The sequence below is a fragment of the Coloeus monedula genome, assembly GCF_965178545.1.
Source record: "Coloeus monedula genome assembly, chromosome: 1".
NCBI classification, from domain to species: domain Eukaryota; kingdom Metazoa; phylum Chordata; class Aves; order Passeriformes; family Corvidae; genus Coloeus; species Coloeus monedula.
This window is the reverse complement of record NC_138781.1, coordinates 160,047,148-160,061,849: the sequence shown is the minus strand read 5'-3', so window position 1 is coordinate 160,061,849 and position 14,702 is coordinate 160,047,148. Positions and strand designations below refer to the sequence as shown.

General features: G+C 45.5%; 1 protein-coding gene across 3 annotated transcripts in view; it reads right to left on the bottom strand.

Annotated features, from left to right (window-relative positions):
- HSF1 (heat shock transcription factor 1) overlaps positions 1-14,702 on the bottom strand; it is a 79,724-nt gene that overhangs the window by 49,889 nt on the left and 15,133 nt on the right. For 2 of the 3 annotated variants that reach the window (XM_082284769.1, XM_082284770.1), the window contains exons 2-3: positions 13,044-13,152; positions 5,759-5,901 (exon numbers count right to left, since the gene is read on the bottom strand). In XM_082284769.1, the coding sequence (XP_082140895.1) occupies positions 5,759-5,901; positions 13,044-13,152 (252 nt within the window). Of the gene's footprint in view, positions 1-5,758; positions 5,902-8,075; positions 8,087-13,043; positions 13,153-14,702 lie in introns of those variants that run through there. The other variant, XM_082284771.1, reaches the window with a different exon arrangement.

Genomic DNA, 14,702 nt, shown 5'->3' with positions numbered 1-14,702 from the left:
GGGCCATTTTTCGAGGTCTTTGGGGAAATTCTAGAAAAGTTTGGGAATTTCCAGAATTTTTGGGATTTTTCAGAATTTTTTGGGATTTTTTGGGATTTTTTTCGGATTTTTTGGGAATTTTAGGATTTTTTTGGGATTTTTTTCAGATTTTTTTGGCCTTTTTTTTGGATTTTTTTGGATTTTTGGGCCATTTTGAGAGTGGTTGGGGAGTTTTTAAGGGAGTTTGGGAATTTCCAGAATTTTTGGGATTTTTCGGAATTTTTGGGGGATTTTTTAGACTTTTTGGGGGATTTTTTTTAAGGATTTTTGGGGGATTTTTCGGGAGCAGCCGCGCCACGCTGTCCTGCCGCACGCGCACCTCGTCCCCCTTCAGCCCCGACACCTGCAAATCCCACAATTCCGGGCACTCCGGGAAGTTTTTGGGATTTTTTGGGATTTTTTTGGGATTTTTTAGGATTTTTTTTGGGATTTTTTAGGATTTTTTTCAGATTTTTTAGGATTTTTTTTGGATTTTTTCCGATTTTTTTTTGAATTTTTTCAGGTTTTTTTTTGTGTTCTTGGACGTTTTTAGAGGCCTTAGGGAGTTTGGGCATTTTTAGAATTTTTGGGAATTTTGGGGAAATTTTTGGGGAATCTCTGGGAAATTTTTAGGATTTTCTAGGTTTTTTTCGGATTTTTTTGGGATTTTTTTTAGATTTTTTTTGTTGTGATTTTGATTTTTTGGGGGTTTTTTTTGGGTTTTTGGGCCATTTTGAGAGGCCTTGTGAAGTTTAGGAATTTTTGAGAATTTTTGGGATTTTTCGGGATTTTTTTTGGATTTTTTTGGGAATTTTTTAGGATTTTTTAAGATTTATTAAGGGGATTTTTAAAGGATTTTTTCAGATTTTTTTTTATTTTTTCAGGATTTTTTTGCACTTTTTTGATTTTTTGGGGGTTTTTTTTGGGTTTTTGGGCCATTTTGAGAGGCTTTGGGGAGTTTGGGAATTTTCACAATCTTTGGGAATTTTTAGAAATTTTTGGGAATTTTGAAGAACTTCTTGGGATTTTTTGGGGATTTTTTTCAGGTTTTTCAGGATCTTTTTAGAATTTTTTGGGATTTTTTGGAATTTTTTCTTGTTTTCTTTTTTGTTTTTGGGCCATTTTTTGAGGTCTTTGGGGAAATTCTAGAAAAGTTTGGGAATTTCCAGAACTTTTGGGATTTTTCAGAATTTTTGGGGATTTTTTGGGAATTTTTGGGATTTTTCTGGATTTTTTAGGATTTTTTTTGGGATTTTTTAGGATTTTTTTTGGATTTTTTAGGATTTTTTGGGATTTTTTTCTGATTTTTTCGGGATTTTTTTCAGATTTTTTCAGCCTTTTTTTTGGATTTTTTTGGATTTTGGGGCCATTTTGAGAGTGGTTGGGGAGTTTTTAAGGGAGTTTGGGAATTTCCAGAATTTTTGGGATTTTCCAGAATTTTTGGGGATTTTTCAGAATTTTTGGGGGATTTTTTTTTCCCTTTTCCTGGGATTTTCTGGGCCTTTTTCTTCGGGATTTTTTTGGGATATTCCCAGAATTTTTTTTTGATTTTTTGGGAATTTTTAGAACCTTTGGGGACTTTTTTAGGGGATTTTTTTAGGATTTTTTTCACAACTTTTTTGGGGATTTTTTGGGGGATTTTTTTTTCCTTTTCCTGGGAGTTTCTGGGCCTTTTTCTTCGGGATTTTTTTGGGATATTCCCAGAATTTTTTTTTTGATTTTTTGGGAATTTTTAGAACCTTTGGGGACTTTTTTAGGGGATTTTTTTAGGATTTTTTTCACAACTTTTTTGGGGAATTTTTTTTTTTCCTTTTCCCGGGATTTTCTGGGCCTTTTTCTTCGGGATTTTCTTTGGGATATTCCCAGAATTATTTTTTTGATTTTTTGGGAATTTTTAGAAGCTTTGGGGAGTTTTAGGGGAGTTTGGGATTTTTTAGGGAATTTTTTGGATTTTCTTAAAATCTTGGGGGATTTTTTGGGGCATTTTTGGGGATTTTCTGGGCCTTTTTCTTCGGGATTTTTTTGGGATATTCCCAGATTTTTTTTGATTTTTTAGGAATTTTTAGAACCTTTGGGGACTTTTTTAGGGGATTTTTTTAGGGGATTTTTTTCACAACTTTTTTGGGGATTTTTTGGGGGATTTTTTTTTTTCCTTTTCCTGGGATTTTCTGGGCCTTTTTCTTCGGGATTTTTTTGGGATATTCCCAGAATTTTTTTTTTGATTTTTTGGGAATTTTTAGAACCTTTGGGGACTTTTTTAGGGGATTTTTTTAGGATTTTTTTCACAACTTTTTTGGGGAATTTTTTTTTTTCCTTTTCCCGGGATTTTCTGGGCCTTTTTCTTCGGGATTTTCTTTGGGATATTCCCAGAATTATTTTTTTGATTTTTTGGGAATTTTTAGAAGCTTTGGGGAGTTTTAGGGGAGTTTGGGATTTTTTAGGGAATTTTTTGGATTTTCTTAAAATCTTGGGGGATTTTTTGGGGCATTTTTGGGGATTTTCTTCTCTTTTCCTGGGATTTTCTGGGCCTTTCTCTTCGGGATTTTTTTGGGATATTCCCGGATTTTTTTTGATTTTTAAGGAATTTTTAGAACCTTTGGGGACTTTTTTAGGGAATTTTTTTAGGATTTTTTTCACAACTTTTTGGGGGGATTTTTTCTTTCCTTTTCTTGGGATTTTCTGGGCCATTTTCTTCGGGATTTTTTTTGGGATATTCCTGGAATTTTTTTTTTTGATTTTTTGGGATTTTTTAGAACCTTTGGGGACTTTTTTAGGGGATTTTTTTAGGATTTTTTTCACAACTGTTCTGGGGATTTTTTGGGGGATTTTTTTTTTTTTCCTTTTCCTGGGATTTTCTGGGCCTTTTTCTTCAGGATTTTCTTTGGGATATTCCCAGATTTTTTTTGATTTTTTGAGAATTTTTAGAACCTTTGGGGACTTTTTTAGGGGATTTTTTTAGGATTTTTTTCACAACTTTTTTGGGGGATTTTTTTTTTCCTTTTCTTGGGATTTTCTGGGCCTTTTTCTTCGGGATTTTTTTGGGATATTCCCGGATTTTTTTTGATTTTTTGGGAATTTTTAGAACCTTTGGGGACTTTTTTAGGGGATTTTTTTAGGATTTTTTTCACAACTTTTTTGGGGAATTTTTTTTTTCCTTTTCTTGGGATTTTCTGGGCCTTTTTCTTCGGGATTTTTTTTGGGATATTCCTGGAATTTTTTTTTTGATTTTTTGGGAATTTTTAGAAGCTTTGGGGAGTTTTAGGGGAGTTTGGGATTTTTTAGGGAATTTTTTGGATTTTCTTAAAATCTTGGGGGATTTTTTGGGGCATTTTTGGGGATTTTCTGGGCCTTTCCCTTTGGGAATTTTTTCGTGGGATATTCCCAGATTTTTTTTTATTTTTTAGGAATTTTTAGAACCTTTGGGGACTTTTTTAGGGGATTTTTTTAGGATTTTTTTCACAACTTTTTTGGGGATTTTTTGGGGTATTTTTTTTTTTCCTTTTCCTGGGAGTTTCTGGGCCTTTTTCTTCGGGATTTTTTTGGGATATTCCCGGATTTTTTTTGATTTTTAAGGAATTTTTAGAACCTTTGGGGACTTTTTTAGGGAATTTTTTAAGGATCTTTTTCACAACTTTTTGGGGGGATTTTTTTTTTCCTTTTCTTGGGATTTTCTGGGCCATTTTCTTCGGGATTTTTTTTGGGATATTCCTGGAATTTTTTTTTTTGATTTTTTGGGATTTTTTAGAACCTTTGGGGACTTTTTTAGGGGATTTTTTTAGGATTTTTTTCACAACTGTTCTGGGGATTTTTTGGGGGATTTTTTTTTTTTTCCTTTTCCTGGGATTTTCTGGGCCTTTTTCTTCAGGATTTTCTTTGGGATATTCCCAGATTTTTTTTGATTTTTTGAGAATTTTTAGAACCTTTGGGGACTTTTTTAGGGGATTTTTTTAGGATTTTTTTCACAACTTTTTTGGGGGATTTTTTTTTTCCTTTTCTTGGGATTTTCTGGGCCTTTTTCTTCGGGATTTTTTTGGGATATTCCCGGATTTTTTTTGATTTTTTGGGAATTTTTAGAACCTTTGGGGACTTTTTTAGGGGATTTTTTTAGGATTTTTTTCACAACTTTTTTGGGGAATTTTTTTTTTCCTTTTCTTGGGATTTTCTGGGCCTTTTTCTTCGGGATTTTTTTTGGGATATTCCTGGAATTTTTTTTTTGATTTTTTGGGAATTTTTAGAAGCTTTGGGGAGTTTTAGGGGAGTTTGGGATTTTTTAGGGAATTTTTTGGATTTTCTTAAAATCTTGGGGGATTTTTTGGGGCATTTTTGGGGATTTTCTGGGCCTTTCCCTTTGGGAATTTTTTCGTGGGATATTCCCAGATTTTTTTTTATTTTTTAGGAATTTTTAGAACCTTTGGGGACTTTTTTAGGGGATTTTTTTAGGATTTTTTTCACAACTTTTTTGGGGATTTTTTGGGGTATTTTTTTTTTTCCTTTTCCTGGGAGTTTCTGGGCCTTTTTCTTCGGGATTTTTTTGGGATATTCCCGGATTTTTTTTGATTTTTAAGGAATTTTTAGAACCTTTGGGGACTTTTTTAGGGAATTTTTTAAGGATCTTTTTCACAACTTTTTGGGGGGATTTTTTTTTTCCTTTTCTTGGGATTTTCTGGGCCATTTTCTTCGGGATTTTTTTTGGGATATTCCTGGAATTTTTTTTTTTGATTTTTTGGGATTTTTTAGAACCTTTGGGGACTTTTTTAGGGGATTTTTTTAGGATTTTTTTCACAACTGTTCTGGGGATTTTTTGGGGGATTTTTTTTTTTTTCCTTTTCCTGGGATTTTCTGGGCCTTTTTCTTCAGGATTTTCTTTGGGATATTCCCAGATTTTTTTTGATTTTTTGAGAATTTTTAGAACCTTTGGGGACTTTTTTAGGGGATTTTTTTAGGATTTTTTTCACAACTTTTTTGGGGGATTTTTTTTTTCCTTTTCTTGGGATTTTCTGGGGCTTTTTCTTCGGGATTTTTTTGGGATATTCCCGGAATTTTTTTTTTGATTTTTTTGGGAATTTTTAGAACCTTTGGGGACTTTTTTAGGGGATTTTTTTAGGATTTTTCTCACAACTTTTTTGGGGATTTTTTGGGGGATTTTTTTTTTTCCTTTTCCTGGGATTTTCTGGGCCTTTTTCTTCGGGATTTTCTTTGGGATATTCCCGGATTTTTTTTGATTTTTTAGGAATTTTTAGAACCTTTGGGGACTTTTTTTAGGGGATTTTTTTAGGATTTTTTTCACAACTTTTTTGGGGGATTTTTTTTTTTCCTTTTCCTGGGATTTTCTGGGCCATTTTCTTCGGGATTTTTTTGGGGTATTCCTGGAATTTTTTTTTTGATTTTTTTGGAATTTTATAGAAGCTTTGGGGACTTTTTTATGATTTTTTTTGACAACTTTTTTGGCGATTTTTTGGGGGATTTTTTTTTTTTTCCTTTTCCCGGGATTTTCTGGGCCATTTTCTTCGGAATTTTTTCAGCAACATTCCCAGAATAGTTTGGATTTTCCAACAACTTTTAAAACCTTTCGGGACTTTTTTTAGGGGATTCTTTCAGGATTTTTTTTTTTTCCAATTTTCAAGGCACTTTTTCCATTTTTTTCCCCCTTTCCCGGGATTTTCTGGCCCTTTTTCTCCGGGATTTTTTCCGGGACGATCCCGGAATATTTTTTTTTTTTGGGAATTTCCCTGGAACTCACGCTGGAGTGGGTGACTTTCCTCTTGATGTTCTCCAGGAGCTGCTCCTGGCCCCGCAGGAAGAAGGGATGCTGGAATTCCGTGTCGTCCTTCTCCGGCTTCACCAGCCCGCCCTGCTCGATGTGCACCACCTTCCGGAAGCCGTCTGGAAAAGCGGGAATGCCGGGAATTGGGGAAGGAAATCTGGGAATTCCGAGGTGTCTGAGCATGGAAGGGCGGCCTGGGAATGGCTCCAATCCCGGAATTCCTGAGTGGGATCAGGGAATCCACCCGGAATTCCCAGGGATTGGGGGGATCCTGGATCCCGGCTCCACCTTCCGGAAGCCGTCTGGGAATTGGGAATGCCGGGAATTGGGGAAGGAAATCTGGGAATTCCGGGGTGTCTGAGCATGGAAGGGCGGCCTGGGAATGGCTCCAATCCTGGAATTCCTGAGTGGGATCAGGGAATCCACCCGGAATTCCCAGGGATTGGGGGGGATCCTGGATCCCGGCTCCACCTTCTGGGAATTGGGAATGGCGGGAATTTGGGAAGGAAATTCGGGAATTCTGGGGTGTCCTGGCTTGGGAATGGCTCCAATCCCGGAATTACTGAGTGGGATCAGGGAATTCCCAGGGATTGGGAGATCCTGGATCCCGGCTCCACCTTCTGGAAGCCGTCGGGAAAAGCAGGAATGCCGGGAATTGGGGAAGGAAATCTGGGAATTCTGGGATGTTCCATGATGGGAATGGCTCCAATCCTGGAATTCCTGAGTGGGATCAGGGAATCCACCCGGAATTCCCAGGGATTGGGGGATCCTGGATCCCGGCTCCACCTTCCGGAAGCCGTCTGGAAATTGGGAATGGCGGGAATTGGGGAAGGAAATCTGGGAATTCCGAGGTGTCTGAGCATGGAAGGGCGGCCTGGGAATGGCTCCAATCCCGGAATTCCTGAGTGGGATCAGGGAATCCACCCGGAATTCCCAGGGATTGGGGGGGATCCTGGATCCCGGCTCCACCTTCTGGGAATTGGGAATGCCGGGAATAGAGAAGGAAATCCGGGAATTCCGAGGTGTCCTGGCTTGGGAATGGCTCCATCCCGGAATTCCTGAGTGGGATCAGGGAATTCCCAGGGATTGGGGGGATCCTGGATCCCGGCTCCACCTTCCGGGACCCGTCTGGAAAAGCGGGAATGCCGGGAATTGGGGAAGGAAATCTGGGAATTCCGAGGTGTCTGAGCATGGAAGGGCGGCCTGGGAATGGCTCCAATCCCGGAATTCCTGAGTGGGATCAGGGAATTCCCAGGGATTGGGGGGATTCTGGATCCCGGCTCCACCTTCTGGGAATTGGGAACGGCGGGAATTGGGAAGGAAATTCGGGAATTCTGGGGTGTCCTGGCTTGGGAATGGCTCCATCCCAAAATTCCTGAGTGGGATCAGGGAATTCCCAGGGATTGGGGGATTCTGGATCCCGGCTCCACCTTCCAGAAGCCGTCTGGAAAAGCGGGAATGCTGGGAATTGGGGAAGGAAATCTGGGAATTCCGAGGTGTCTGAGCATGGAAGGGCGGCCTGGGAATGGCTCCAATCCTGGAATTCCTGAGTGGGATCAGGGAATCCACCCGGAATTCCCAGGGATTGGGGGATTCTGGATCCCGGCTCCACCTTCCGGAAGCCGTCTGGAAAAGCGGGAAAGCCGGGAATTGGGGAAGGAAATCCGGGAATTCTGGGGTGTCCTGGCTTGGGAATGGCTCCATCCCAAAATTCCTGAGTGGGATCAGGGAATTCCCAGGGATTGGGGGATCCTGGATCCCGGCTCCACCTTCTGGGAATTGGGAATGGTGGGAATTAGGGAAGGAAATCCGGGAATTCTGGGGTGTCGTGGCTTGGGAATGGCTCCAATCCTGGAATTCCTGGGTGGGATCAGGGAATTCCCAGGGATTGGGGCATTCTGGATCCCGGCTCCACCTTCTGGAAACCGTCTGGAAAAGCGGGAATGCCGGGAATTGGGGAAGGAAATTCGGGAATTCTGGGGTGTCCTGGCTTGGGAATGGCTCCAATCCCGGAATTCCTGAGTGGGATCAGGGAATTCCCAGGGATTGGGGGGATCCTGGATCCCGGCTCCACCTTCTGGGAATTGGGAACGGCGGGAATTGGGGAAGGAAATCCGGGAATTCTGAGGTGTCCTGGCTTGGGAATGGCTCCATCCCGGAATTCCGGAGCTCCCAGAATTCCCGGAATTCCCGGAATTTTCGGGAATACTCACACCCGTTCAGCTGCCGCACAAAGCCCATTCCCAACGCTCCCAGAATTCCCGGAATTCCCGGAATTTTCGGGAATACTCACACATGTTCAGCTGCCGCACAAAGCCCATTCCCAACGCTCCCAGAATTCCCGGAATTCCCGGAATTTTCGGGAATACTCACACACGTTCAGCTGCCGCACAAAGCCCATTCCCAACGCTCCCAGAATTCCCAGAATTCCCGGAATTTTCGGGAATACTCACACACGTTCAGCTGCCGCACAAAGCCCATTCCCAACGCTCCCAGAATTCCCGGAATTCCCGGAATTTTCGGGAATACTCACACACGTTCAGCTGCCGCACAAAGCCCATTCCGGAGCTCCCAGAATTCCCGGAATTCCCGGAATTTTCGGGAATACTCACACATGTTCAGCTGCCGCACAAAGCCCATTCCGGAGCTCCCAGAATTCCCGGAATTCCCGGAATTTTCGGGAATACTCACACACGTTCAGCTGCCGCACAAAGCCCATTCCGGAGCTCCCAGAATTCCCGGAATTCCCGGAATTTTCGGGAATACTCACACATGTTCAGCTGCCGCACAAAGCCCATTCCCAACGCTCCCAGAATTCCCGGAATTCCCGGAATTTTCGGGAATACTCACACATGTTCAGCTGCCGCACAAAGCCCATTCCCAACGCTCCCAGAATTCCCGGAATTCCCGGAATTTTCGGGAATACTCACACATGTTCAGCTGCCGCACAAAGCCCATTCCCAACGCTCCCAGAATTCCCGGAATTCCCGGAATTTTCGGGAATACTCACACATGTTCAGCTGCCGCACAAAGCCCATTCCCAACGCTCCCAGAATTCCCAGAATTCCCGGAATTTTCGGGAATACTCACACATGTTCAGCTGCCGCACAAAGCCCATTCCCAACGCTCCCAGAATTCCCAGAATTCCCGGAATTTTCGGGAATACTCACACATGTTCAGCTGCCGCACAAAGCCCATTCCGGAGCTCCCAGAATTCCCAGAATTCCCGGAATTTTCGGGAATACTCACACACGTTCAGCTGCCGCACAAAGCCCATTCCCAACGCTCCCAGAATTCCCAGAATTCCCGGAATTTTCGGGAATACTCACACACGTTCAGCTGCCGCACAAAGCCCATTCCCAACGCTCCCAGAATTCCCAGAATTCCCGGAATTTTCGGGAATACTCACATATGTTCAGCTGCCGCACAAAGCCCATTCCCAACGCTCCCAGAATTCCCAGAATTCCCGGAATTTTCGGGAATACTCACACATGTTCAGCTGCCGCACAAAGCCCATTCCCAACGCTCCCAGAATTCCCGGAATTCCCGGAATTTTCGGGAATACTCACACATGTTCAGCTGCCGCACAAAGCCCATTCCCAACGCTCCCAGAATTCCCAGAATTCCCGGAATTTTCGGGAATACTCACACATGTTCAGCTGCCGCACAAAGCCCATTCCCAACGCTCCCAGAATTCCCGGAATTCCCGGAATTTTCGGGAATACTCACACATGTTCAGCTGCCGCACAAAGCCCATTCCCAACGCTCCCAGAATTCCCAGAATTCCCGGAATTTTCGGGAATACTCACACACGTTCAGCTGCCGCACAAAGCCCATTCCCAACGCTCCCAGAATTCCCAGAATTCCCGGAATTTTCGGGAATACTCACACACGTTCAGCTGCCGCACAAAGCCCGTTCCCAACGCTCCCAGAATTCCCAGAATTCCCGGAATTTTCGGGAATACTCACACACGTTCAGCTGCCGCACAAAGCCCATTCCCAACGCTCCCAGAATTCCCAGAATTCCTGGAATTTTCGGGAATACTCACACATGTTCAGCTGCCGCACAAAGCCCATTCCCAACGCTCCCAGAATTCCCGGAATTCCCGGAATTTTCGGGAATACTCACACATGTTCAGCTGCCGCACAAAGCCCATTCCCAACGCTCCCAGAATTCCCAGAATTCCCGGAATTTTCGGGAATACTCACACACGTTCAGCTGCCGCACAAAGCCCATTCCCAACGCTCCCAGAATTCCCAGAATTCCCGGAATTTTCGGGAATACTCACACACGTTCAGCTGCCGCACAAAGCCCGTTCCCAACGCTCCCAGAATTCCCAGAATTCCCGGAATTTTCGGGAATACTCACACACGTTCAGCTGCCGCACAAAGCCCATTCCCAACGCTCCCAGAATTCCCAGAATTCCTGGAATTTTCGGGAATACTCACACACGTTCAGCTGCCGCACAAAGCCCATTCCCAACGCTCCCAGAATTCCCAGAATTCCCGGAATTTTCGGGAATACTCACACATGTTCAGCTGCCGCACAAAGCCCATTCCCAACGCTCCCAGAATTCCCAGAATTCCCGGAATTTTCGGGAATACTCACACATGTTCAGCTGCCGCACAAAGCCCATTCCCAACGCTCCCAGAATTCCCGGAATTCCCGGAATTTTCGGGAATACTCACACATGTTCAGCTGCCGCACAAAGCCCATTCCCAACGCTCCCAGAATTCCCAGAATTCCCGGAATTTTCGGGAATACTCACACATGTTCAGCTGCCGCACAAAGCCCATTCCCAACGCTCCCAGAATTCCCAGAATTCCCGGAATTTTCGGGAATACTCACACACGTTCAGCTGCCGCACAAAGCCCATTCCCAACGCTCCCAGAATTCCCGGAATTCCCGGAATTTTCGGGAATACTCACACATGTTCAGCTGCCGCACAAAGCCCATTCCCAACGCTCCCAGAATTCCCGGAATTTTCGGGAATACTCACACACGTTCAGCTGCCGCACAAAGCCCATTCCGGAGCTCCCAGAATTCCCAGAATTCCCGGAATTTTCGGGAATACTCACACACGTTCAGCTGCCGCACAAAGCCCATTCCCAACGCTCCCAGAATTCCCGGAATTTTCGGGAATACTCACACATGTTCAGCTGCCGCACAAAGCCCATTCCCAACGCTCCCAGAATTCCCGGAATTCCCGGAATTTTCGGGAATACTCACACATGTTCAGCTGCCGCACAAAGCCCATTCCGGAGCTCCCAGAATTCCCGGAATTCCCGGAATTTCCGGGAATACTCACACATGTTCAGCTGCCGCACAAAGCCCATTCCCAACGCTCCCAGAATTCCCGGAATTCCCGGAATTTTCGGGAATACTCACACATGTTCAGCTGCCGCACAAAGCCCATTCCCAACGCTCCCAGAATTCCCGGAATTCCCGGAATTTTCGGGAATACTCACACATGTTCAGCTGCCGCACAAAGCCCATTCCCAACGCTCCCAGAATTCCCGGAATTCCCGGAATTTTCGGGAATACTCACACATGTTCAGCTGCCGCACAAAGCCCATTCCCAACGCTCCCAGAATTCCCGGAATTCCCGGAATTTTCGGGAATACTCACACACGTTCAGCTGCCGCACAAAGCCCATTCCCAACGCTCCCAGAATTCCCGGAATTCCCGGAATTTTCGGGAATACTCACACATGTTCAGCTGCCGCACAAAGCCCATTCCCAACGCTCCCAGAATTCCCGGAATTCCCGGAATTTTCGGGAATACTCACACATGTTCAGCTGCCGCACAAAGCCCATTCCCAACGCTCCCAGAATTCCCGGAATTTTCGGGAATACTCACACATGTTCAGCTGCCGCACAAAGCCCATTCCCAACGCTCCCAGAATTCCCGGAATTCCCGGAATTTTCGGGAATACTCACACACGTTCAGCTGCCGCACAAAGCCCATTCCGGAGCTCCCAGAATTCCCAGAATTCCCGGAATTTTCGGGAATACTCACACACGTTCAGCTGCCGCACAAAGCCCATTCCCAACGCTCCCAGAATTCCCAGAATTTTCGGGAATACTCACACATGTTCAGCTGCCGCACAAAGCCCATTCCGGAGCTCCCAGAATTCCCGGAATTCCCGGAATTTCCGGGAATACTCACACATGTTCAGCTGCCGCACAAAGCCCATTCCCAACGCTCCCAGAATTCCCGGAATTCCCGGAATTTCCGGGAATACTCACACATGTTCAGCTGCCGCACAAAGCCCATTCCCAACGCTCCCAGAATTCCCGGAATTCCCGGAATTTTCGGGAATACTCACACACGTTCAGCTGCCGCACAAAGCCCATTCCCAACGCTCCCAGAATTCCCGGAATTTTCGGGAATACTCACACACGTTCAGCTGCCGCACAAAGCCCATTCCCAACGCTCCCAGAATTCCCGGAATTCCCGGAATTTTCGGGAATACTCACACATGTTCAGCTGCCGCACAAAGCCCATTCCCAACGCTCCCAGAATTCCCGGAATTCCCGGAATTTTCGGGAATACTCACACATGTTCAGCTGCCGCACAAAGCCCATTCCCAACGCTCCCAGAATTCCCGGAATTCCCGGAATTTTCGGGAATACTCACACATGTTCAGCTGCCGCACAAAGCCCATTCCCAACGCTCCCAGAATTCCCGGAATTCCCGGAATTTTCGGGAATACTCACACATGTTCAGCTGCCGCACAAAGCCCATTCCCAACGCTCCCAGAATTCCCGGAATTCCCGGAATTTTCGGGAATACTCACACACGTTCAGCTGCCGCACAAAGCCCATTCCCAACGCTCCCAGAATTCCCGGAATTCCCGGAATTTTCGGGAATACTCACACATGTTCAGCTGCCGCACAAAGCCCATTCCCAACGCTCCCAGAATTCCCGGAATTCCCGGAATTTTCGGGAATACTCACACATGTTCAGCTGCCGCACAAAGCCCATTCCCAACGCTCCCAGAATTCCCGGAATTTTCGGGAATACTCACACACGTTCAGCTGCCGCACAAAGCCCATTCCGGAGCTCCCAGAATTCCCAGAATTCCCGGAATTTTCGGGAATACTCACACACGTTCAGCTGCCGCACAAAGCCCATTCCCAACGCTCCCAGAATTCCCGGAATTTTCGGGAATACTCACACATGTTCAGCTGCCGCACAAAGCCCATTCCCAACGCTCCCAGAATTCCCGGAATTCCCGGAATTTTCGGGAATACTCACACATGTTCAGCTGCCGCACAAAGCTGGCCATGTTGTTGTGTTTGAAGTACTTGGGCAGCACCTCCTTGGCGAACTGGCCCTGGTCGAACACGTGGAAGCTGCTCCCGCTCTGTCCGTGGGAAAAAAAACGGGAAAACCGGGATCATTCCCGGCCTCTGGAATGCCAAAGGGATTCTGGGTGATCCCAGCTTCATCCTGGAGTCGCCCAAGGTTGGGATTTTTGGGGTTTTTGGGGTTTTTTGGGAGCTGTTCCCAGAGAAAATCGGGATCGGAATTCCGGAGGTTTCTCTGCTCTGCCAGGGAAAACCGGGATCATTCCCGGCCTCTGGAATCCTCCTGGAATTCTGGGTGATCCCAGGTTTATCCTGGAATCTCCAAGGTTGGGATTTTTGGGGTTTTTGGGGTTTTTTGGGAGCTGTTCCCAGAGAAAATCGGGATCGGCCGCGATGGCGATTGGGCAGAGTTCCAGAAAAATTCCGGAGGTTTCTCCAGCCCTGCCAGGGAAAACCGGGATCATTCCCGGCCTCTGGAATGCCAATGGAATTCTGGGTGATCCCAGGTTTATCCTGGAGTCTCCAAGGTTGGAATTTAAGGGATTTTTGGGGTTTTAATGGGGTTTTTTGGGAGCTGATCCCAGAGAAAATCGGGATCGGAATTCCGGAGATTCCTCTGCTCTGCCAGGGAAAACCGGGATCATTCCCAGCCTCTGGAATGCCAATGGAATTCTGGGTGATCCCAGGTTTATCCTGGAGTCTCCCAAGGTTGGAATTTTAGGGATTTTTGGGGTTTTAATGGGGTTTTTTGGGAGCTGTTCCCAGAGAAAATCGGAATCTGCCTCAATCCCGAGATTCCCAATGGGATCGGAATTCCAGAGGTTCGTCTGCTCTGCCAGGGAAAACCGGGATCATTCCCGGCCTCTGGAATGCCAATGGAATTCTGGGCGATCCCAGGTTTATCCTGGAGTCTCCAAGGTTGGAATTTAAGGGATTTTTGGGGTTTTAATGGGGTTTTTGGGAGCTGTTCCCAGAGAAAATTGGGATTGGAAATCCGGAGGTTTCTCTGCTCTGCCAGGGAAAACCGGGATCATTCCCGGCCTCTGGAATGCCAATGGAATTCTGGGTGATCCCAGCTTCATCCTGGAGTCTCCAAGGTTGGGATTTTTGGGATTTTTGGGGTTTTAATGGGGTTTTTTGGGAGCTGTTCCCGGAGGGAATTGGGATCGGAATTCCAGAGGTTTCTCCAGTCTCTGCCAGGGAAAACCGGGATCATTCCCGGCCTCTGGAATGCCAAAGGGATTCTGGGTGATCCCAGGTTTATCCTGGAGTCTCCAAGGTTGGAATTTTAGGGATTTTTGGGGTTTTAATGGGAATAAAGGGATTTGAATGGGGTTTTTGGGAGCTGTTCCCAGAGAAAATTGGGATCGGAATTCCGGAGCTTTCTCCAGCCCTGCCACGGAAAACCGGGATCATTCCCGGCCTGTGGAATCCTCCTGGAATTTTGGGCGATCCCAGGTTTATCCTGGAGTCTCCAAGGTTGGAATTTTAGGGATTTTTGGGGTTTTAATGGGGATTTTTGGGAGCTGATCCCAGAGAAAATTGGGATCGGAATTCCGGAGATTCTTCTGCTCTGCCAGGGAAAACCGGGATCATTCCCAGCCTC